This window comes from Diprion similis, chromosome 13 (assembly GCF_021155765.1).
Source record: "Diprion similis isolate iyDipSimi1 chromosome 13, iyDipSimi1.1, whole genome shotgun sequence".
In the NCBI taxonomy this organism is placed as follows: Eukaryota; Metazoa; Arthropoda; class Insecta; order Hymenoptera; family Diprionidae; genus Diprion; species Diprion similis.
Genome location: NC_060117.1, coordinates 898,553 through 923,040, shown reverse-complemented (window position 1 = coordinate 923,040; position 24,488 = coordinate 898,553). Strand labels below are relative to the sequence as shown.

Sequence of the window (24,488 nt, the reverse complement as noted above, 5' to 3'; positions counted from 1 at the left end):
AGTGCGCTTTCGACCGCCGAAAGGGGCGCCACGCTTGCAAATCTCGAAAAATTGCACGCATGCATGTAATCTACATGGCGATTTACTAACTGTTTATTTTAGTTTTTTAACTATGATCAACGATTAACGACTACAATTATTCTCGATTAAATTATCTTCAGACACGTTCGGGAGTATAAAACTCATCATGCAGGGGTGGAGGGTACTCCCGGATGGAAGGATAATTATCAGACCCGATCGCCGTGCTACATGACGCTCGGAAAAAGTAAGTCGAGGAAATTTCTCAATTATATCGAAATTTTGTATTCCAATTATTTGGATATCATATTGTTTAAATTTATAATTTGACTTTTATTATTATTATTATTATTATTATACAACTATCGCATCAGTTTGCTATAAAAAAAAAAAAAAAAAGAAGAAGTCAGGCGTAGAATAATATATTTTGAGCAACAGTTCATGCAAGGATAATAAAATCTTTCATCTAGCTATGATACCTTAAAATACTATACGTTATACGTATAAGTAAATTATCTAGAACTTGGATGATTGAATTTAAATTCTATTATCGTGACTATTTTTAATATCGGTGATATTGACTTTTCGTAATAATTTTTATATACAGTTGCAACGACGAGTCTCCGAGTTTTATGCTTATTTCGGTTCAGACGCGTCGGATGGCAATGTATATATAATAGTTACACCCAGGTGAAATAGCGTGAATGCAAATATGCGAGACTGAGAATAGTGTTTTACACGTGCTGACTGACCTTGCCGTGGAGATTAGCTATTAGAGTTCTTTATCGAGCCCTGGTGTTGTGTTAGCTGGTCTCCATGGCACCCGCTGACCTGGTCAATCCAGCAGCACGTGGTCATCAAACGGCATCCATAGCCATTCGGTTATACCGTTGTAGGTAGATCTACAGTTGACTCACCCCGTGTATAATAGATCGTCTTCGACTGTTAAACTCGTCTGCGATTAGATGAAAAAATTTCAATCGAACACACGTAATTCGCTGTTGTTATTATACGGATGTGAAAATATGAATTTGCATCAGCTGCATATCCGGATCCCGTAAACGCTGGGATCTGCACGGGTGATGGACACTAAGACACCGCCGATACCGCAAAAGCAGAGCAACTCGAGTCAGCAACACCTCGATAGAACGAAATTCAAGACACCCTCCGTTCGGCAGGTCCAAATATCCCTCCCCCCCTTGACACCGCCTCCGAATCGTCGACAGAGATTGAAGACCCCAAGTTCACCCTGGGCCCGCGGCTCGGCCGGACCCGGAATACACGCCGGCAGCGGGGGGGCCAATAATTATCACAGCAATAGTCAGTCGGAACGACCTTACAGGCCAGTATAAGGGACTTGAGGGGACTGTAGAGGTTCGAGATTTTTAAACATTGCCTGACTTTGATTGTTTTTAACAATATAACTGGTTCATACTTTCAGGGGTCTTTGTTGGCATATTTTTGAATAATCTCACTGCACGGCATGGTTTTCAGGTCAATATTAGAGACGGTCTAACGTAATTAGTCCAACGAAGTATAAGATTGGGTTTTACCAACCAATTGGGTTGCGACCGAACGGTTCTCTTTGTTGGAATCCCTCTCAATCAAAGTCACGCAAACTTTAAAAATCTCGAACCTCTACAGCCCCCTTAAACCGATTCAGTATAATATAATATGTTACATCGATGTATCCTCTGATCTCGAGATATGTATCAATAATCATGTTCTACAGACTTCCTCAGTCCATTGCATAAAAGACTCGATTAGTGACCTTGTAACACCTTATCTTGTAACAAGTCTGGGAGGACCTGATGTTTGTTGATAAAATTGTAAAATAAACAACAATCATAACGACGCGTTACAGAGTTCTCCACCTGGGTGCGACGCCGCTGATGCACGCTTGCCAACAAGCGGACAGATCGCGGGTTCTGCGTCTCCTTAAGGAGCAAAGGGACACGATAGGGTACAGGGACCGGACGTTGAGGAACGCCCTTCACTACTGCATGGACGCGGGTACGGGAGGTGCGGTGGCGACGGCAGCACCGGAATTGGTGAACGCGCCGGACGTCGAAGGACACACGCCTCTCCACCTGGCCGTCATCGCCGGCGACGCCCAGCTCGTCGCCGTTCTTTTGGCCAACGGGGCCGACGTAAATGCCAAGGATTCCGAAGGGCACAGCGTTCTCCACTGGGCGACCGGTCAGAATCCTATTAATCCATATTTACCGACCCCTAAATTCGTTAATTTCTTACACGGAGCGATGGACATAATGTTTTAGTAGTAGTAGTAGTAGTAGTAGTAGTAGGTGGTGTCCAGTAGTCCTGGAAACGTCCTTGAATTTTTCATGTCCCTCAAAAGTCTTGGAAACTATACTTGAATTTTTCTTACGTCCTAGAAATATTCTATTTTTAATGTCCTTGAGTTTGTTACGGATTTTTTTACCGGACACCGTGTAGTGTGGCACAATGAATCCGGGGCAAGGTATTACGTACAAAGTCTGCAAAGAAGCGATAAATCGCATGCTGGACGGGTTTATACCCATTAACTTTGGATTATCCGAAGATCGTGAACACCGAGTCAGGCCCCATGCGCCACCAACTCGACAAATGGGTTCGCCTTCAAGGTGGTTAGTTGGTCAGTATACCAGACCTAGCCCAGCTCGTAAGGTCAGTAGGTCGGAGGAAATTACGTCATGTCGGTCCGCAAGGCGATCAGCGATCTGCACGCGATCCGTGAGATTGGATTCTTGAGATTGACGGGACGTCAAGTCCTGACTCAAACAGAAAACTATATAAACTCCAGCCGTGCCTGAGTTACGGTAACTAAAAACCGCCCACTCGACTGGTCCCAGGAAATGGATTTATAGACGTGAACCATGTTTAAAGACTTTCAAAGATTTCTCCATAAGTTATGAATACATTTGTAGTGTCCGGTGAAAAATTCGTAACAAATTCAAGGACATTAAAAATAGAATATTTCCAGGACACAAGCAATATTCAAGGATAGTTTCCAGGACTTTTGAAGGGCAAGTAAAATTCACGAACATTTCCAGGACCACTGGACACCGTAATATATTGGCCTCCGAAGTCGAGTTCGAATCCTTCTTCTTATCCGATCATCCTGTCAAGTTAAGAACAACATTGTCCTCCCTTCTGATCGTCTGACTAATCCTCCCCTCTTTATTTTCCCGAATTGGCAGTATGCGGCGAGGTGGAATGCGTCCGGCTGGTTTTGGCCGCAGGTGCGCGTCCGTCCACGCCGGACATGCGGGGAGGATCGCCTCTTCACTACGCGGCGCAATGCTGTGGAGCTGCGGCTCCGTCGGAGCTTTCGGTGCCGAAGAAGGTCGGTCTCAAGGTGCTGCAGTCTCTACTCGACTACGGAGCAAACCATAATGCAAAGGACGAGGATGGTCGTCAGCCAATTCTCTGGGCTGCCAGCGCCGGGAGCGTCGACGCCCTTCTTGCTCTCGCAAGGTATACCAAAAATTAACCCTAATCGGTCTCTACACCTCAGTAGAATCGAGCAACGGTCAAACTGAGCGAAATTCACCCCAAATATTTGATACGTTGATTGAATAACATATTCCATAACCCATTTTCACGACCAAGGGACTCTACGAGGAGTTTGAAAAATGTTTGGGGTGATATTCGACCAGAGTGACCGATTAGGGTTAAAGATGCAACCCTGACCCGTAAAGTGGAACCTCTTAAACTTCGTGAGGGAAAAATTTAGGTCCGAAGTGCCGATTTGTTTCTTTCAATAGGTCGGGATTGGTGTGCAAACGATTGCGCCTATCAGTTCAATAATTAATTCGTATCATCCTGCGGTGATCCGTGTTCCGCTATTGAGATATATGTATACCATACACCGGCATTGTGCATCACGTTACGGGGTGTAATAACCGCAAAGTTTAGTTTATAAAACTTTTCAACGCAACGTAGTTGTATAGTTTCTGATTCACGTTATAATAGTCAATCAAGTCAGTCAGACTGTCACGGTTTGGACGAGGTCGGGTCAGTTTACTTGCACGGAAGAATCGGATCGATGATTATATCCGTTGTACACATTCCACGTATAATACATACATACGTGATAGATGCAGATATAGATATATGTTATAGGTATGTGGTGCACAGACATGTGAGGTTTAACGCGCAGGCGAAGGTATACATTATACGCGTGATGATGATGATGATGATGATGATGATGATAACAATGATCGGTCATCAACCACGTTACTTGACACGTAAATGTCGATGGTAATGATATTAGGAACAACATTTCGCAGCTCGAGTTCAATTGTTAAAATACAGTTTATTGTTTGTTCATAAAGAGCTGGAGGTTCTGCGGCCGCCGGTGCCTCGGACAAAGATGGTCTGACCGCTCTTCACTGCGCTGCGTCCCGAGGACACGCCGGATGCGTCGAAGCCCTGGTGAACCTGTGCGGTTCGCAGCCGGATCACGTCGACGATAACGGATGCTCGGCGCTTCATTACGCTGCTACTTTGGGCCACGCGGACGCCACCGCGCTTCTTCTGCGACTCGGTGCCGACCCGAACAGACAAGATCGAAAGGGAAGAACGTGAGTTCGAGTCAACGGGGGTTGGCATTGAAATGCACTTGTTTCCAATCGATGTAATTGGAAGAAAGCAACGGTCAATGACCAGAATGGTGAAACGTTGGACGGACCATCATTCCGTTTTCGGATTTCGGTTCATCGATTTTTAGGTTAATCGATTAATCGACGTTGCCTCGCATCTCTTTGTTCGAACCATCGATTAATCGACTAATCGGAAAAACGAATTAATCTAAAAACTCGATTAATCGACTAATCAAAGAAACGTCAATCGCAGCTGCCGATTAATCGATTAATCGCACAGCAGCAGTTAAGACCTTCGATCCCTCGATGTACCGATGGTCCGCCCGAACCATCGATCTCTACTAAACACCCGACCTTGGCAATTCGAGACTTTGATCCGCATCCTAAGAAGAACCGTTGAAAAGAGCGCAGACAATGCTAACTATGATTTCAGACCAGCACTATGCGCGGCAGCAAAAGGTCAGCTCGAGACGCTGAAGCTGTTGGCGCAACACGGAGGTTCCTTGTACGCGAGGACGGTGCGAGGCAGCGGAGTTGCCCACGAGTCAGCGGCCTCGGGTAGAGTGGAATTGATAAAGTGGCTGGCCAAGAAGCGTCCGGGAATACTGGACGTAGCGACGCACGACGGTCGAACGCCTCTCCACGTCGCGGCGCTCCACGGTCACGTGGACGCGTGCAAAGTCCTCCTGGACAACGGAGCCCGGGTGAACGCGATCCTGAGGACCTCGAAGGGCGGGCAAATGACGGCGCTGGACGCAGCTCTTTACCGGGGTCACAGGGACTGCGCAAAGCTGATACAAATGCACGGTGGGACGACGGCCCAGCATGTCAGGAACCGGAAGATCGGAGGCACGACGCACTGCAAGGGTATCTAAGTATAGAATGGAGGGCAGTTCGGAGAAGGGGATTTAGACTTAGATTTCGCTCTTCTCCGAGATTCTTGTACTTTTTTTTTTACTAAAAAATATCTCACGCGAAAGAACTGGGCTGAAAATAATTTTTCACCAATGCCTCAACAACGTTGAAATTTTGAAAAAAGGCTATTTTTGGGAATTTCAAAATTCAGATATATCCTTAAATACTTCCATGGCTATACGTTTTGTATGACGAAACAAAATTCTTGTCGAACCTAAGATACGTGCGAAAGGTACAACTCGACCCCACAATTTTTCACAGAATTCGCGGCTCAGCTTCGGACGCGAAAACGTGACGGGGAAACCTGCAGCTCGGACACTGAAGAAGAGAAGGACAGGGACGTCTCGCCCAGGATCAGGCGTCGTCGGCGACGACGAGGTTCCCGAGAGCCCGACTTCGACGTCTCTGAACGACGCGAGGAGGACCGAGGCGGGAGTCGGAGCTACAGTGACCAGGATGAGCCCAGGTCGACGTCGAGGAGGGCGGTGAGGAGTCGGCGTCGTCGGGCGCGCAGCGAAAGCTGCGGAAGAGGTCGAGGATCCCGGAAAAGAAACGGGAAGCAAAAGTCCGGCGGACGGAAGCACGAGTACGACGGATCCTCGAGCACGCACTCGGGGGAAGCGACGGATCCTGGTTCCGACGAGGATACGGACAGCGACGGAAGCGCCGTAAGCGAGGACAGTCTCGAGGTGGTGATCGTGAAGAAATGTGTAGAGAAAACCTCAGAGAGGGTCGAAATGTCGGGCAGAAAGCCGAAGCGGACTCCCGGGGGTGAGAAGAGCTCCGTGATCAGGTCGACGAGGTCGAAAACGCGCCGAAGAACCGTGAGGAAAAAGGCCAAGGAAGAGAACGATGCAGAGGGAAATGGGAGGGCCGAAAACGTCGGGAAAAGCGAGCCTGAAGCATCGAAACCCACGAAAACATCGCCGAATAACGACGCCGAGGAACGTAGGTGCGGGAGGAAAATGCAGTACCAAATCGAGACTGCTGACAGCACGAGCCAGGAAGCCGTCGAACGCGTTACCGTCACGGTTATGGTGCACAAGGATCATCTCTCGGACACGCCTAAAACGACGTCGATCGAAAGCTCATCGCGAAACGGAGAGACGGTAAATTTTCAAATTTCAAATTTTTTTCGTTTACTGAACTTTTTTCGTTGTGATGAAAATTTTCATTGAATGTATGCGATGTTGAAATATTATTTGATGTACAAGAAATTTGTTACGGTTAGGAAAAGACGAGTAAGGATCATCAATCTGCAGCGGGAAAGGGAAAAGAGGAAGGTGATGAGATAAAACGAGAAAATGAAAAAGGAGAAGCAGAGGAAGAAATTCAAGAACAACGTCCGGAAACTGAGTCGAAAAAGAAAACGAGGCCTCGATCGGCTCGGCCGGGTTCAAGCAGAGGGAAACGCGTGGCCTCGGCAAGAACGCGGATGGATCATATACTGGAAAAGGCGGATGAGATGCAGAGTGCTCTAGTGCAAAAGGCGGCCGATTTGAAGAAGGGAATCGAGGAAATGCGGGAACAGATAACAGGAGAAAAGACCGGGGATGATCGTCAAACAAGTTCGAGCGAAGAGAAGGTGGAGGAAAAAAACACTCACGAAGAGTCTGACGGTGTCGTGACGCAGAAAGTTGCGGGGACACTGGAGGAAACTGATTCAGATCCTGCAGGATCGGAGAAGAACGTTGCTGACGAGTCGAAGACAACCGATTCGAATGGTTCAAAAATCGAACACGGAGCATCCGATGAGGAGGTCTCGGTTGGTTTGGAAGCGAAGAAGTCGATTTCTTCCGAGGAATCGAACGTTAAGGAAGAATCCGAGTGGAAGAAACCATCCGGCGATGATCAGCCTGCTCGAAGTGGTAAATCATCGTCGAGGTCGTCGATCGGGTCGAAAAGTCGACCAGGTACAGCGGTGGACAAATCTGTAGGATCACCTGAAGGCAAGTCGGATTCGAAGTCTGTTTCGAAGCCTGATAGCAGGATGAGCAAATCGAGATCTGGGGACAGCCGGAAGTCGGATTCTGTAAAATCAGTGGACGACGTCGAGCCGCCGAATGCTGGAGTTAAGGAGCGTCAAGAAACGGCGACAGGTATATAAACAATAATTAATCACGTCGATCATAAATAATATCAAATTCACAACATCCTTAATTTAGTCACACTTTATACTCTGTTAAAGAACAATTGAGCGAAATAAAAGCGAAGTCATCGAGTCCCGATGATAACGAGGCATCGCAGACTGGGAAGGAGTCTGCCCAAGGCGATGAGAAGATTGCGGAAGAGGTCAACGATGTCGAATCCGAGTCTCGGGTTATCGTCGAAGAGAGTTCGTCGTCGCAACGGGCAAACCTTGATTCGCAAAAGTCCCGGTCTCGACCATCGACGGCAAAACAACGTGGAAAGTCACCAGGTAAAGGGGGAATTCTACGCCGGGTCGACAGTTCGGACGAATCGTCGCCGGCTCGTACCGCGGCAATCGTTGCCGTGATAGAGAGTCCCGAGTGGCCGGAAGACGAGGAAGACGAAGAGGAAGAGGAAGAGGAAGAGGAAGAGGCGATCGACAAGGAGATACGAGAAGCGATTGGCGACTATCCGGAACCCGAGACTGACATCGACGACAACAGCGTCGGGGTAATGCGGGTCTTGCCGAGCACAAGCGACGAGGAAACCCCTCGAACATTGGGACAGTCGCGAACATCCGGCATCGACTCGCTGCCTCAGGTAAACGTTACTAACTTCAGCCTTCTGAAATAATCGACGGTCCTTTGGTTCCATGGTTCTTTTCGCCCAGGTTGCGACCAGGCCGCGAGCCCGAATGCCGAGAGTTCGTAGTCCGGGCAAGAAGGCGCTGGATAGAGCTCGGCACCGTCGGGACAGCGGGGGTCGAGACAGCGGCATCGAGCCGAGTCCGAGGATATCGAAGATACCAAGAAGAACGTCGCGATGCTACCCGAACACCGAGAAGCAGCAGGCGTTGAACATGGAGACGGTGACGAGGGACGTTCAGATAAGTTTGCGCCGTTATCACCTCGAGAGGAAGATATTCTTTCAGTTAATGGAGCTTAAAAGACTTCAGATAAGAAACGGAAGGGCGAACGAACAGGTTCTGGTCAAACGGCAGGTGAGGATTGCAAAGTGTAATAACGTGGGATCAAGGATCAAGCAGCGGTTTGTAATATGCTCCAGGTCGAGGCCTTCCACAGGGCTGGAACATCCGGACCTACTTTGGGGGTGGCGAAATACGACCAGCCGTTGACGTTCAGGTCTTGATTAACACGCACTCCGAGATAATGAAGCACGAATACGGTCAAGACTCAATGGTTGCTATAAACTGAACCCTGTTTCAGGCACTTCGAGGCTTTTCTCTACGAGCAGTTGAGGCGTCTTCAACGACGTCCGGCGACTCCGGACTGGTGCGCAGGCGCCAAGCAATGTACCCAGAAAACCCACCGCTGCCACCACGCCACAAGTGCCTACACTTCGCTTCCGGTCTACACATATCGTACGTGATGTGGCAAAAACGCACAGTCACACAAGAACGCAAACGCTGCACGATATTATCCTCGTTTTATATACGAACTTAGATGATGATTATTACCTATATTGGTCGACTATATCTTGACGTTTAACACTTTCAGTCACAGTCACATTTTTCAACCCGAATTTTGCTACCTGTGGTGTTTATGGGGTCACTGATCACGAATTTGATGTCAGAATTTTATAATTTCTAAATTCAAGACGGCGGAAAAAGATATCAAAATTTCATGGGTCTGACCGAAACCCGTTATTCGGGGGTTTTTGGGGTTGCTGATCACAAATCTGAAGTTAGAATTTGATAGTTTTTAAACCCAAGATGGCGGATGGAAAATCGAAAAAAGCTATCAAAATTCGATGATTCTGACCGAAATTTGTTACTCGGGGGTTTTTCGAACTATACGAAGTAACAAAGATCATTTGAAGTTGTAAATAAGCTGTGATAAGGCTAGGAAATGGAAATTTTTGAGATGGGACGCTGAGCATCCCACGGTGACTGAAAAGCTTAAATATGGTACAGTAATTATGATTACAGTGGGGGTTGGAGATCGGAGTGGAAATTTACTTCCGAGTATCGCTGGGCGAGGAGGGCGGGGCCAAATGACGGCAAGTAGAAAATTAATTAACAACTTCGCAATTCATTCGAATTATATCTTGGCTTCATTGATTTGTATATTTCAGGTCGAAGTCACCCACGGTGAGAATAAGCAAGTAATCGCGCTTCCAGCGGAAAGGTTAGATCGAGGCAAAAGGTACTTTGTCACGTTTACAGTACGGGGTGACGCTCAGGACAGAGAAAAGTCTGGCAATAAAAATTCCCAACAGCTTAGCGCCGCAGCTGCAGCCTCACAAAGAAACGCGAAAAGCGTTTAACAATAATTAGCGATTGGCGAATGAAACGAGATGAGAAGAGAAATTTTTACAACGAATATAATCAAATATTCGATTGAATTCAAAACGCATTATCAATATACTGTGTTATTAAGCGATGATGCGCCGCTGATGCTGCCTGCTACGTGTTATAAAATATGAAAAAAAAAACAATAGAAAAGCTTCCCCCTTAGCAAATAATTTATATAGAACCGTTTATTGTAATATCATACGTCATACGTTGCAGGGACCATATAGGTATATAAATTATTGACGATTTATAACATTATAAGTGTAATAGTTGATGTAGTATAAGATATATTGTGTGTCTGTATGTGTCAGCTGTTTGTCTGTACGAAACGGTCCATGATAACTGATAGGCTGTTGGTACATTGCAATATCCAATATGTCACGACTTGCGAACAGAAATATATAATCAAAATATATTAGGTATTTAAGAAGTGTTCAGGATAAATGAAAATAGTATACATGTTGTATGTATACCTAAATATATTCATAAAAGTTACGAATCGAATAATAAGGAAACAAAATCAATGCTGGTATCAAAATTATTCTTAAGAAAGTAAAAATTAATTGATAATATAAAGAATTTACTGTACGGTGTATGATATTGTACCGGTACACATTGATTGTTATAAATGTGTAAAAAAAAGAAAGTAAAACAATAAAACTTAAGAATAAAACAAAAGGGGCGAAAACGCGTTTGAACAGAGCTTCGTCTAAATCCCGTTCGATTTTCAACGCAGCGCTGCGATCGCCGTGTTGTTCGTTATAGGTATATATCTAGCATCAGCTGCACACGCGATGAAAATTATATGCAAATCGTGTGTTATATAACATAAAGGATATAACACAGTTCAGCTAAAAAGTCGATTTAAACCCGGTGACGTTGTTCCTGATCCGCAATGACGTCTCATACCTACACCATCGGCATCACGGCCATGATACCAGTATTACCACACACAACAAAAGTTAGATCGCGTGGTGTGCGATAAGAGCGTCATCGTCCAGGCAGGATTCAGTGAACGAGTATCACTCGTGTAGGTGCAAGTGGAGATGCTCCGCTCATATCGTTCAATGGTATAAATGCAGAAGATCAAACGCGACTGGAGACACGAAGAAGAAGAATTAGGAATAAGAAACGAAATTTTCACTGTCTGCAGCGAATGCTATGCGATCGAAAACGTGTATTTGCACGTGTAACCGACTGTATGAAAAAACTACTCCTGGATAACTAATTGCCGAGTCCGTTGATACCAAGATTGGTGTGTGAGAAAGAATCGTATCATCATCATCATCGTCGTCTGCGGTTCGGAATCCATAAAATGACCGAAGTGTCCGAGTTCGTACCGTAAAAAAGGACCGAGTGTCTTTTATTGCCTTCGTATGGAGAAATGGCTTCAAGACAGAAAGCTTTGGCTGTTTGGTAGCACGTTACCTCTGCTGCCGAGAAGGTAAGACCGATTGACGAGGGTCAAGTTAGTCGGTACACGTTATCCCGCAACGATACATTCGGAGAAAAAAAATATCATTATTGGACATAATTTAAAAAATGACTTTCACAAGGAATTGGCTTTTCAGAATTTTAGTACATATTTTCTTTACAACGGTTCAATAAATTTCGGAAAGTCAAAAATAAGGATGCGTATCAACGATTTTTCTCCAAACATGCATCGTTGCAGTAACGTTACTATACCTTCACTCTCATAAGGATTGTAGTACAGCAGTCATAGGCGTGCAACGTGTGAACAATGCCAGTTGTATACATATATTATAATCAGCCTCGATCAATTCTCTTGCATTAGTCAACCCCGCACGTCTTTGTATAATTGAAAAAATACAAATAAACCGGGAACACATCGTATGCCACCCACATATACATATATTACGTGATGCATGGCGTGATTGCAGGCAGGTATGTCACACGCATTGAGGAATCGGCAATTCGAAACCCCGTAAGCAGCTGCGGCAGCGGTATTAAGCGGTCTCGTGCCGCGTTATATCTCTGGTGCAGATAAAGTTCAAGGTCGTTCGTAAATAACCCTTCCACACGGTTACTCCTTGAACCTTCCACCTTTGGTTTAATCACCGACGATCACGTCTCACCATCATCGCTGCCATTTTCTTTTATAACGATAGCGTATCAGTGAAATAGTCTCTATAAAAAAGATCTATCGATCACATGTGGTACGTACGCATGGAATAGACACTGGATTGGTAAACCAGGGGGTTGAGATTTTGTCCAAAACAATTATCACGCGGCTTTGAAAAATCATCGTCGTTCAAATTCGTCGTCTTGTCTTTGCTTAAATACCGCAGTAAGAATATAATCGGAAGATCGATTGTATATATATATTAATTGAACATTATACGGTACACCGTATACGTATAACACATAGCATTCGTGAGAACGATATTTGCGACTAGCCCTAGAAAAACTCGAGTCAATTGTAAAGTTGAGTTAGTTATAGCCATCCAGCCGTGGTCGATTGATTGCTGGTTTCTCAGAGGGTATTCGAGAAGAGGAGTCGAGGAGTTTGTAGGCACAGCAGCACGGCGTAAGGACACGAGGGGTTGACCCGCGTGCAGAAGGTATTCGAAATATTGATTTCGGATAATCACGGGTGTGCGACTCGTTCTCGTCTACACCTCAACCTGTACGCCTGCCTAAGGTTATGCCTACGCACAAACAGTTGTTTGCCATGGGAAGCCAACCAGACGACATCGTCGCGTTCCTTCTCTTCTGATCCTGATTCGGTCGCTTGAACAAAATTGCTGTACACTTTACTTTATTGAGTAGCGATTAATTACAATACCTGGACGTTTGATGAACGCTATACTAGGATTTCTGTACGTATATATAATTATACAATATGTGGCAAATTGTGATTATCCGTTTCTCACACCATTTGCAAAAGTGCACAATTGTACGTATTATACGTATGCATTTATTATTCTTGTCACGTCTCGACACTTTTCTGTATTCCTATAAGTTGATCGATCAATTTTCTACCCTCTTCCAACGACTCGCGATTCAACTTATGTGCGCAAGATTTGAATTTCGCGCGCATCAAGTCCTGCATGTGCGGATAGAATTTCACTCCGTAAGTTTTCGGCAAATAATCGATCGCGAGTCGGGGGTCCAAGCTCGTCGTTAGAGGGTCAACGACCCCCGAGATTCGCGACTCGATTAGATCGATAGATCCTCGCAACAACGTATCGTTCAAATGCGTCGAAGCAGCGTAGATAATCAGACGTGAACAGAGCGACGAGAAATAAAAATTTTTACTAAATAACAAGGTAAAGGTAAAAGTTTCGTTATCAACCTTTTATCTTGCATGGTTAATTCAATGACACGCGTCACTTTTCGGTTGACAGCTCCAATGCAAAGCGATATGCGCGAATTAACGACGATGCGTGTCTTCGGCGTCTAATTTTTAACCCCGTGTGTATTATTCCTAATTTCCATGTGTAATCGACGGTGCTGTAAAAGTGAAATTTATTTTTTCTTCACAAATTATTGTCTACGTTACGTCGTTCGTTTGTGTCTGTAGTTATAATATCGTCGCTTGAGCTGTCCTAAATTATCGGTAATAACGGTTCATCTCATTTCGCACGACAAATCGTCATGATTAAAGATTCGAAATTCACCGCTGCAAGCTGGGATAATTTATTATACCGAATTTTGCAGTAAAACTTATTGAGATTAAATTCAACGTTTTTACTCGAATCAAACTGCACGTCGTATAAGAAAATTCCAAATCATCGCGATGAATCGAAGACAATCAAATTATCTAACAATAAGCTGTATTTACGTGTTACACAAATCATAAATTAATTCTTTAACTTTCGAGAAAGAAACAATAATCTTCTGAACAGATTTTTCTTTTACACCGATTACCTTGAATCAACAATTGTAATACGTTTACGAAAATCAAGAGAGAAAAAACGAAAACCAAAAATTTTTACGCAGGCATTACGCAGGCGCGGAAATGTACGTACCTAGCTGCTACGTCGGACGGCACGTAGAGCGCGATAATATTAAACTTTCAGGGGAACATTGACCATCGGTCAATGCCGGCGGCAACCCCTCGTCATCAGTAACATTGCGACCCGGCCTTCGTCGAGTGTCTCCCGCAAATAATCTAGCGCAGATTATAATGCTGTTCGCCCAGCAATTTTCCCTGCCGTGTCTCAGCAAGTACAAAAAGTGGGTTCTTGAGTTATCTCACCTCCTCCCTCCCCACAAGTGCCTCCGTACTAGTGTTCGTTCTCGCGAAAGAAACAAACGCGACCCCCGTAATCGCGGATATTGAAGCTAATCATCTTTTCGCAGGATTACGAAGATCGATTTTCTCCAAATTTTTGTCCAATCGTTGCAGGTCCCGGGCGCCAAGCAAGGCCATGGAACGTTACGAGCGTCTCGCCAGGCTCGGCGAAGGAAGTTACGGCGTCGTATTTCAATGCCGAGATCGTCAGACCGGGCGGCTCGTGGCTGTGAAGAAGTTTCAACAGACCGAGGACGATCCTCTGATCCGTAAAATCGCCCTCAGAGAAATACGCCTGCTGAAGGTACAGTACCATAACCATATATGTATAGGATACGAAGAACCAGCGAGACCTTCGGCGCTAGATTTTTATCGGTGCAAATGAATGTTCGTATCGTGGATTGGACGACACATGGCCGCTGCTTGGCTACGCGACCAAGTACCTACGCGCTTTTCTGACCATGCAGTGGTCAATAACTGAGTCGCCCTCGACGTTCGATACCTTCGCGTGTCGGGCCCGCAAGTAGCCGTTGCCGGTCTTATCGCTGCTGTGTATCAAGTAAAAGTAGCCAAAGAGTCAAAGAGTTCTGCCGCATTGGATTGTGTCTATCTTTTTCGAATTCCCACGACAGCGTGATAATTGTTTTCAGAACCTGAAGCATCCGAACCTCGTGAACCTGTTGGAGGTGTTCAGGCGGAAGCGAAAGCTGCACTTGGTCTTCGAATACTGCGAGCACACGCTGTTGAACGAAATGGAAAAGTTCCCCAAGGGCTGCCCGGACTCGACAACGCGCCAGCTGACCTGGCAGATACTTCAGGGTGTCGCCTACTGCCACCGGCTCGGTTGCGTCCACAGGGACGTCAAACCGGAAAACATCCTTATAACCAGCGACGGTGTCGTAAAACTCTGCGATTTCGGTTTCGCGAGGATGCTAAGCCCTGGCGAAAACTACACCGAATACGTTGCAACCCGGTGGTACAGGGCACCCGAATTGTTGGCGAGTAGCTATGATCTCGGCTCCACGATATATTCAATTCAATTCAATTCAATTTAATTTAATTCAATTCAATTCGTAACTTGATCATCGGATTTGACTCGGAAGCAGGTAGGTGACACGCAGTACGGGACGCCGGTCGACGTCTGGGCGATAGGATGCGTGTTCGCGGAATTGGTAAGGGGCCAGGCGTTGTGGCCGGGAAAATCGGACGTCGATCAGCTTTACCTGATACGAAAAACTCTCGGCGATTTGCTGCCGAGGCACATCGCGATATTTCAGCAGAACGAATTCTTCGCCGGTGTTACGCTGCCAGCGCCTCAGACGATTACTCCCCTCGAAGATGCTCTGCCTGACAGGCCTAGTGCCCCCTTACAGGTATATTTATATAGGTATATATATATATATATATATATACACACTATACCGAGGAGCAGCGGAGAGAAAATTCTCAATTTTTGAAATCCTTGCACTTTGTTGTCTGCATTAGTCCATCGGTTGACTATATAAATATTTGGAACTTTATATGTGTGTATATATATATATATATATATATATATGTGTTGTACATATATGCTCCTCGTCGTTCTCTTACGAAAGAAATTAATCACTATCTGTATACGTACGATAGACTGCTATTAAATTCACGGATTCGCAGATCGACTTCCTTACGAAATGCTTGGATAAAGATCCCGAGAAGAGATGGACCTGCGATCAACTATTGGAGCACCTCTACTTTGAAAATTTTCACTTCAAAATGCCGGACGTTGAGATGGAAGAATTTGAAAAATTGCGAAAGTATCGGGACAGAAGCAGAGTGAGTGTCTTTTCCAGATTTTTTTTACTCTGAAAAGAAAACGAAAAACAATCAGGAGAACAAAATCAACCTTTATTGCAAAAACGACTCCTCCTCTTTCTTTGGTATTTTTAGAATGCGAACTACAGTCAAATGGTATTACCCCAGTTGCCCAAAGTTGGTATGTCGCACAACGTTCATCACAATCATCAGCATGAAAATCACCGGCCGAAAAGCTCCTCGAGACAACAACAACCGAACTTTGATCATTTGCCGACCATATGAGGGATTCCTCGAATTATAAGCTGGTGTAATAATGATAACAGTAAGAATAAGAATAAGAATAAGAATAAGAATAAGAATAAGAATAAGGAGAAGATAAGGAACTACGGCATTATAATAGTTATAATGACAACAACGACGGCATTATTTCTCATAGTCTATACTGTGAAATATACAACTATACTTACATTCATTATCTCGCAAAGATGCATAATCGTATTATCCATTAATATCATCTGCATCGTTGGCCGGTACTTGAATGACTTTTTTCCAATTATCACAATTACCGATATTATTAGGATGAAAAAGACGTTGATCCGTTCGATTCCGTCGAACGATTTGTACATTATTAAAATTTACGATAGTTACAATTATCACGGTTGTTGTTGTTGTTATTGTTATTATTATCATTATTTTATTCTTATGAACGATTATCGCGATCGGCAGACCATTATAATTATTTTATCATCAGAACGTGAGGTTATATCGCTAAAAGTGACTTGTAATTACTGTCCGAAGATTGTTACTATATACAGCTTTACTCATATTTACATACGAGTATCGGATTCAGTGTCGATAATACAACGAATAAAATTTTATTCTATATCCATGTCATTTATCACTTTTGCCCTACGAAGGGTGATTTAGGTTATAGAGAAATCGCGAAATATAAGTTAGACCCTAATTAGATATTCACGAGGTTGAAGTTAGTAACGTCATTGTAACGAAACAGTGGGAAAAAGGCGCTATTTTCTTAGCTTTACAAAGATTCTGAAGCAACCGAGAGTTCGAAATACGAGTGTGATTTATTTTTACAATTCCCAAATCGCGAAACAACGGTTTTTCCTCAGCATGAATCGAGTTACGGTAACGTTACTAACTTCAATACGGTAATTGTTGGTACAATTTTACGTGAGATACGTGAGAAGTTTTGCTGCGAAATGATCTCGTAACAATAAGTATAAGAAGAGACATTCTCACCTGCAGCTGCACAGGCACGAATGGATGATGATGAATGATGAATTACTATCGATACAGCCAAAGAATTGAAAGTCCGCTATTTCCTTATTAAGATGGCGGCTCGATCGTTTGTCAGTTGGTTGCAGCGGCGTGACGTCACGCCGATATACCGCCAGAAAACAGTTGAGATTATTTCTTATCGAAAAACCGACTTTGGCCACGATGATTTTGTCGATATTTTCAAAAGACTCTGGATAGTTTTCACAGATGCAGGTCAACGGAAAGTTGGGTCGGTGCTATTCAAGTCATTGGGTTAGAACGCGGCACGGCGACGCAACCTTTTATAACTCTTTAACCGTCGAACTCTTCACCGAGTCAATGACAATGTTCACACTCACGAAAATTAGTTAGCTAGCAATGCTCCTTTGTCGGATTGGTTCATTAGGTCAACGCGAATTTGTCACCGCGTTGATTTAATCCAACTCCGCTTGCAAGACTGACAACATCGTCTTTGGCATCGACCAAAGATCGTCTGCTGTTTTTGATATTTGCACAAGCATGGTGCGCTTCATCGATGAGCCACAACCGTGTTCGAAATTCTGAGGTTTAATGACTTTGCGAGAACTCAGCTATTGCATTGACAGTAAAAACTACTCTTATATATGCCATCCTCCGCAATTTATATTGCGAAACGACCATAAACCTCGTAGAACTAAACTCCTAGTGCAGGCGATTGAAGCAACTGAACGGAACGCGGGTAGACTAAAAAGTGGCAAAAAGTAGAGAACAAGCGAGTACGAAATTTATAAACAAACATGCAACGCGGGTAATTTGAAGAGTAGCTGAAGTAAAAAAAAAAGTAAGTTCCGCCTGATTGTAGGCAACTCGACTAACAGATATGCAAGGCGTATAATCAATAGTTAATAAATTTAATCCGAGGATAGAAAATAATAATTGTTGCATTCTTTCATAATTTAAGTGACTGTTTTAATTACTTGATGTCGATTCTTAGGAAAAAATTGTGCCTGAGTTTCGATCGTCTCAAGTAGGAGTGGCCCCTCGGCTGTCGTTGATGTTCGTTTCGCGTATAAACGCACTTTCGTTTCGCAAGCCCGAATCTACGAGCCGGATAATCCGGCTGTGTAGCATCCACCATTTCCCAGTGACCGAAGGGGCAGGGTTCCTCCTCGTCGAGGATTCCCATTTTTCTGAACAGCTCAACACGGCTGGTACTTTCTCGAATCGGCCCCGTCGGTACTTGGAAGAGGAGGTAATGCGTCAGAGGATACCGCGGTGGAAGGCTTATGCTTCTGTCCCACGCCTCCAGCTCCACATTGAACAATTTCCGGATTCCAGCTGTGATAAGCTGAAGATATTCTTTTATAATTTGTAAACCTTTCTGCCTAGGATAATAATCAAATCTAGAATTACGTCGCAGCTGCTACTCACCTTTATGTGGCTCAGATCCCGAATACCGATCTTTGGACAAACGGAGGCGTCGATGCGGATCAAACGACGGCCGTTTATGAAATTTGTGACAAAGCAGTCCTGTAGGCAGATTGATGGAAACCAAAACGATGATTCAACTTTTCTTTGAGCAGTGATTTTTATCACAATTTTTTTTTGTTATACTTACTTTGTATTGCGCGAGGCCGATCTCGTTTCTCAACCACTTCACCACCCTCTCGACATCCCAGTACCAGCATTCCGGCATGGAAATATTGTTCACGATGTCACCTGCCGCGTGGAGAAGCTTCGGAGGACTCGATAGCCAGGGCTGATATTTCCTACAACAGAAATAATATTTTAGGCGCTCCCAACCTACGATTCTTACTTTGAATCCATTGTGTGCGATAAAGCGTGAGCTAACTTTTCGACCGGAATTTCGGTGATATTTTTCATTCGCTCCGGCATTACGGTTCTAATAATATTGTGCGACATCGCGAATGATAGCTAATTTCCATCAATGTCAAACGGCGCGAAAACAAAGAGCAATAAGTCGGAAGAAAAATCAAAAGCAACCGATGCCTGCTTGAAACCATCGACGACAGATGGCGTCAGTCGACGATTCGGTGATTCGCCAAGCATAGACGTCGAAGGGGGTGAACGGACCGCGCGCGCATCCGGCGTGGCGGTAGCGAAGCGATTGAAACGACGGCGATCGAGAACGTGAAGGTAGGCACCTTCTGCCACTTTGGCATTACGTCAATGGTAGATCTCGCTCGTTCGCATTAGGGAGGAGGTGCCGTGACCGCCATTGTTTCGACTGGTTTGGATATTGTGTATCGCGCAGAGGAACAATCAGGGATCATCGTCATCAGCAGCATCAGGAGCAGTTTAGTCGTTAGTGCGAGTCGAAAGCCCGAGCCTGACCGAGCGGCAAGGTTCTCCGAGTACCTCGAAAGTGTGGTGGAAAAATAAATAACGGTTGTAGTTTGAAAAATAGCATGTCCACAATGAACCCCGAATAGTGAGTATTCAAATCCCGTAATTAATCCTGCGAATCCAGTCATCGCGCGAATGAGTATTTTACCTCGGCACGAGCATCGCCGTATCGTCAGTCGTCCGTTCCGTTCCGTTCCGTCGTCGTCGTCCGCACGTCGTTGTTGTCTGTCCGTCGCTATGTGTACCCTATTGAAATGCATGACGTGCCAGTTTTTTCTCCGTTTCTCCAACAACGCCGAGAGCATTACCAGATTTTCTATCCCGCTAGACTTGTTCGCCGCGCGCGAACGGCGCCGTTATTCGTTTTTTCGCAGCCCTAATCCGCTGCTGTGAAAATCGAAATCAACCACGGGGGGAAGAAAGAACGCCAAATCCTCGCTTCATCACCACGAGAACGTCGATACGATGCCAATTACGCAGTTGCTCAACCTCTTACTACGCTTTTGTGTACATTTGCGATTATTATGTTTCGTCCGTCGCCGTCCCAGTAGCGTAGGAAATATTCTGAGTCACCGTGTCGAGCACTGACAGATCTCGCCCCTCCCTCCCACCTTCTCCCTCCGATCATTGTCTCGTTCTTTTTCTCTCTCTCTCCCTCCCTCTCTTTCTCTTTCTCTCTCACTCGCCAGTCGCTTTTCGACCGTGAAATACGGGAATCTAGCACTCGTGTCGCACTTTCAGACTTTGTCCTCGTCCCACGCCCGCAATCGCGATCCCAGGGTGTCATTGTTGACGTCGATGATGCTTGAGCTAGTCGATCGTTCGTCACTGATTTAGTCATTGATGACGATGATGTTGCGAAAAATAATGCGTATTTCTTTCTTTCTACTTTCTTTTCTTTTTTTTTTTTTTTCTCTGCTGACAAAGAGCCGTTTCTTCCTATTCTCGTCAATTATTTTATTTTTTTCCCCTATTCTATCTCCTTAACTGATTACCTCGTTTTCCTTATTTCAGTGACTACTTGTTCAAACTTTTGCTCATCGGCGACTCTGGCGTTGGAAAGTCTTGCCTGCTGCTCCGTTTTGCCGATGATACGTACACAGAGAGCTACATTAGCACTATCGGAGTTGACTTTAAAATAAGAACAATCGATCTTGATGGTAAAACGATAAAATTGCAAATATGGGACACTGCGGGACAGGAGAGGTTCAGGACTATAACATCTTCCTACTATCGTGGGGCGCACGGCATCATTGTCGTTTACGACTGCACGGATCAGGAATCCTTCAACAACGTCAAACAGTGGCTTGAGGAAATCGATCGCTATGCTTCCGACAATGTTAATAAACTACTTGTAGGCAACAAGTGCGATTTGCACACCAAAAAGGTGGTCGACTATACAACAGCTAAGGTAAATTCATCCGAAATGAGCTAACTGAAAAATTGATGCACCTGGAATTTTCTCTTCTTCTTTGTTCGTCAATTGTAGTTGTTTTACTCAATTTTTTTTGACACTAGGAATATGCCGAACAGCTCCAAATACCGTTCCTCGAAACATCGGCGAAAAATGCGTTGAACGTCGAACAGGCTTTTATTACGATGGCTGCTGAAATTAAGACAAGAGTCGGTCCTCCGTCGAGCGCGGCCAGCGACCCGGCTAACAAAGTCAAGATCGATCAAGGCCGCCCGATCGAGACGTCAAAGTCAGGGTGCTGCTGAAACATCTGAACATTTTCTCTCACTGCTAATTATTGTGAGTTAAACTTTTCAAACATTATGCAAGCAGAATTTAAAATATGATTCACAGATCAAAGTTAGTTTTATCAACGTCTTCTCTCGTCCTTGAAAAATCCCTAATCATTGTTTATTATTTATCCGTTTCCAACAATTTTTTGCTTCACATTTCAAGGTAAAACGAACTTTGGTATTGTATATGTAAAACATATACGTGAAGTCTAAATGAGAATTCAAAATTAAAATCTCATTTGAAAAATATTGTCGGTACTTTTTTACACTCGTGTTACTTGCTTCAAATTTTCATAGTTTTGAACCGAATCAACGCTGAACGAGTCGAATATAAACATGTTCCCATTTGTTTTCAGCACGGCGTTGCAATTTGGCAGTCCTATTTGACGGTGGGCGATATATAAAAAGAAGAACAAGAACCACCCTCCCATCTTCCATCTCCTCCCTCTCCACTGCGCAATAATAGCGAGTTCCACGACAAGTTCCCCCCAAGAAACACAAAACAAAAAGCTAATCAACGTCATCACACGGACCATCCCAACTCTTCTACAGGAATAGGGAGTTGACAAGACAAAACAAACAAAGAAAAAAGAACGCGACTAAAGGAAAACAAAAAAGGAAATGAAAAAAAAATCGTCATTAAAATTACTAGTTTCCTTATAATCTATTATTATTTTAAACAAAACTAATTTTACTTGGCAAATAATAATATTAATAATAATAATCATCACAATCACGTTATCTACGTCGTTGCGATCGATTTTAACTGCAGTTGAAGAATGAAAAAATCGAGAAGACAAAGCAACAATAATAATATCAATAATGTTTAGGATAAATAGGAAATGGAACAATTTTTATTAACGCGAGTACTTGCGTGCGCGCGGATATATAATAATAACAACTTTAAGTTGGTTGTTTTTTATTGTTGAAAAAAAAAAAAAATTTCTAGCCTAATTCATCAGAAATAATCGTTATTTTGCACATATAGATATTTTCGGTCATCCTACTTTCCCCCACGTGTTTCAGTCTTCGGTAGATAATAAAAAGGAAAGGAGAAAAAAAAACATATTAAACGTGCAGGCTACGTCGTCGAATTTTACGAATAATTGTTATTCCATAGGTAATACGGAAAAAAAAATTCTTTTTATTATTGTACTCGAATGATTGTCTAATAATATTGTATGCAACAATTATCATTATAACTATTATTATTAATATTATTATTATTGCCATCATTATCGGCGGTGGTTTGGATTGCCAAAATCAAGATAATAATTTCGATTATAATTCGGAAAAAAAGAGGGAAAGACACGCGATCCTCGCAATCCTCTTGAAATTATAGCTAGTTGCAATTAACGATTACATACTATACGTGTACGTATAGCATAGAAGAAGAAGAAGAAGAAGAATAAACAGTCAAAGGCGAAATGGAAAAGTGTTACAAAGGCAACTTATTTTTAATGTTTCGGGCTATCTTTTATAATATCTTCGTTATTATCTTTATATATGAATGTTATTGAAATTTATGTATCTACATACACACATTTTGCTTACAGTTCATACGTTTCGTAACAACATACGGTATAATATAGTATGGTGTGTCACATAGTTACGAATTTTTGGTGAGATTATTACCTTCTAGAGAGAACGGAACCTACTTTCTTTATCCTTTTTTTTTCTCAATAACGTTTCCATTTTCCTCTATTCTTCTTTTTTGTCCCGTCCGGATTCTTCGATCATTATAATGGTGTTAATATTATTTTTTTCGAATACAATATAGGTACGATAAGTATAAGTTTTTGATCACAAGAACGGGAAAAACAGACGGGCTGAAAAATGATGATCCAAGTTGGATCGATCGGAGTACATACGCATACACACACACATACCTGTAGATTGAAAACTCACGCTGCAGCAATTTGTGCACTTTTGATTGAAGTATATCGCACGCATGCTTTAGGTAAGCGCGCGTTGGATGAAAATTACTTAATTATTCCTCTGCAGTTCCTTGTGCTCTTTTCTTTTCTCTATAATGCAATTCAACATTGCCTGACAATGGTAAGAACAGTTTTCGAAAACAGCTGTAGGTATGTACGGAGGAAGATCGATGCGAGACGGTGTATTTGTATTTTATATACAAAAACGATAGAATAAAATTATAATAGACATATAAATAGAAATTAAAATAGTTGTACACGCTGGAAAACGAAAAGAATAAAATTAAATTAAATTAAATTATCTAATAAAGAGATAAGGTAAAACTACATTTTATACAAAAGCAAGCGGGAGAGCGAGATAGAAAGGGAAGCAAGCATTGGTACAGATGGACTGTAGTAACAGTATAAATATCAGGAAATATCAGCACAGTTTGATTTTAATGGTAAAGAAGAAGAGAAAAGAAGAATGAAAATAAAATCAAGTAAAAACAAAAAATATGCGCTATGAAAAGATAAATAAATAAATATAGGCGCGTTTGTGTGTGCGTGATAAACATTGTAGTTTCATTATATCCTCGTAAGCTGCTTTTTCTTTTTTCTCATTATTAAATCACGCAACTAATTCATTACTGTTATTACTATTATTATTACTATTGTGTCGTGCACCGCTGCTCTGTCGTGTTTGTTAATTTTAGGATTAAAATTAAATAAAGAAACTAAACAAGCAAGAAAAACGAAGAAAAACAACAACAACAATATTCACACACACCTAGGGATGATAGCGATGTATAATTCTATATATGTATGATTCTTATGTAGTTAATATTACACGGTAACGATGGTAAAAAAAATGATTAAAAAAATCTAAATAAAAATTGAAAAATAAGTGCAAGAAAACCAAACGAAACTGAAATATCGACGCCTTTGAATTTTTCATTTAAAATTAATAAATAAAAATAATTAATTATGCACAACGTGTGATATATGCGTTTAATTTTCTATTTCACGTTCTAATTTTATCCGTTTACTATTTTGTTGCGAAACGTATCAATCGGATTGTGAATCTTCATCAACTTTCTTTGGTAAATCGTCATTTGTTACACTTCAAACAGTGTTTTGTTTCTTTTGTCCGTTTTGTCCGTTTTGTC

The 24,488-nt window shown here is 43.1% G+C and overlaps 4 protein-coding genes across 7 annotated transcripts; 3 read left to right on the top strand and 1 right to left on the bottom strand.

Annotated features, from left to right (window-relative positions):
• Positions 1–211: 211 nt before the first annotated feature.
• On the top strand, positions 212–10,343 carry LOC124413762 (ankyrin repeat domain-containing protein 35). The gene is made up of 14 exons (XM_046894512.1): positions 212–265; positions 1,059–1,360; positions 1,883–2,217; positions 3,219–3,495; positions 4,356–4,604; positions 5,056–5,489; positions 5,799–6,646; positions 6,769–7,636; positions 7,726–8,267; positions 8,338–8,667; positions 8,733–8,809; positions 8,894–9,048; positions 9,616–9,686; positions 9,762–10,343. The coding sequence occupies exons 2-14, from the start codon at positions 1,101–1,103 to the stop codon at positions 9,951–9,953; spliced, it is 4,638 nt and encodes a 1,545-aa protein (XP_046750468.1). The 5' UTR covers positions 212–265; positions 1,059–1,100; the 3' UTR covers positions 9,954–10,343.
• Positions 10,344–11,327: 984 nt separating this feature from the next.
• Positions 11,328–16,768, top strand: LOC124414066 (cyclin-dependent kinase-like 4). Of its 4 annotated transcripts, none has more exons than XM_046894948.1 (7): positions 11,328–11,425; positions 14,354–14,543; positions 14,890–15,237; positions 15,346–15,612; positions 15,893–16,051; positions 16,166–16,354; positions 16,391–16,768. In XM_046894948.1, the coding sequence occupies exons 1-6, from the start codon at positions 11,358–11,360 to the stop codon at positions 16,313–16,315; spliced, it is 1,182 nt and encodes a 393-aa protein (XP_046750904.1). In that variant the 5' UTR covers positions 11,328–11,357; the 3' UTR covers positions 16,316–16,354; positions 16,391–16,768. The 4 variants fall into 4 exon arrangements, with proteins under 4 accessions (XP_046750904.1, XP_046750906.1, XP_046750907.1 ...); XM_046894950.1 differs by lacking the exon at positions 11,328–11,425 and adding an exon at positions 12,783–12,821; XM_046894951.1 differs by lacking the exon at positions 11,328–11,425 and adding an exon at positions 13,253–13,271.
• Positions 16,769–18,182: 1,414 nt separating this feature from the next.
• Positions 18,183–19,294, bottom strand: LOC124414070 (sterile alpha motif domain-containing protein 15). Its single transcript, XM_046894957.1, has 4 exons — positions 19,143–19,294; positions 18,909–19,059; positions 18,722–18,820; positions 18,183–18,638 (listed from the first exon to the last, which is right to left on the bottom strand). Exons 1-4 carry the CDS (start codon positions 19,211–19,213, stop codon positions 18,264–18,266), a joined length of 696 nt encoding a protein of 231 aa, XP_046750913.1. The 5' UTR covers positions 19,214–19,294; the 3' UTR covers positions 18,183–18,263.
• A 167-nt stretch (positions 19,295–19,461) lies between these two features.
• On the top strand, positions 19,462–21,903 carry LOC124414068 (ras-related protein Rab-1A). The gene is made up of 4 exons (XM_046894955.1): positions 19,462–19,742; positions 20,672–21,068; positions 21,176–21,410; positions 21,760–21,903. The coding sequence occupies exons 1-3, from the start codon at positions 19,720–19,722 to the stop codon at positions 21,374–21,376; spliced, it is 621 nt and encodes a 206-aa protein (XP_046750911.1). The 5' UTR covers positions 19,462–19,719; the 3' UTR covers positions 21,377–21,410; positions 21,760–21,903.
• The last annotated feature ends 2,585 nt before the right edge of the window (positions 21,904–24,488 follow it).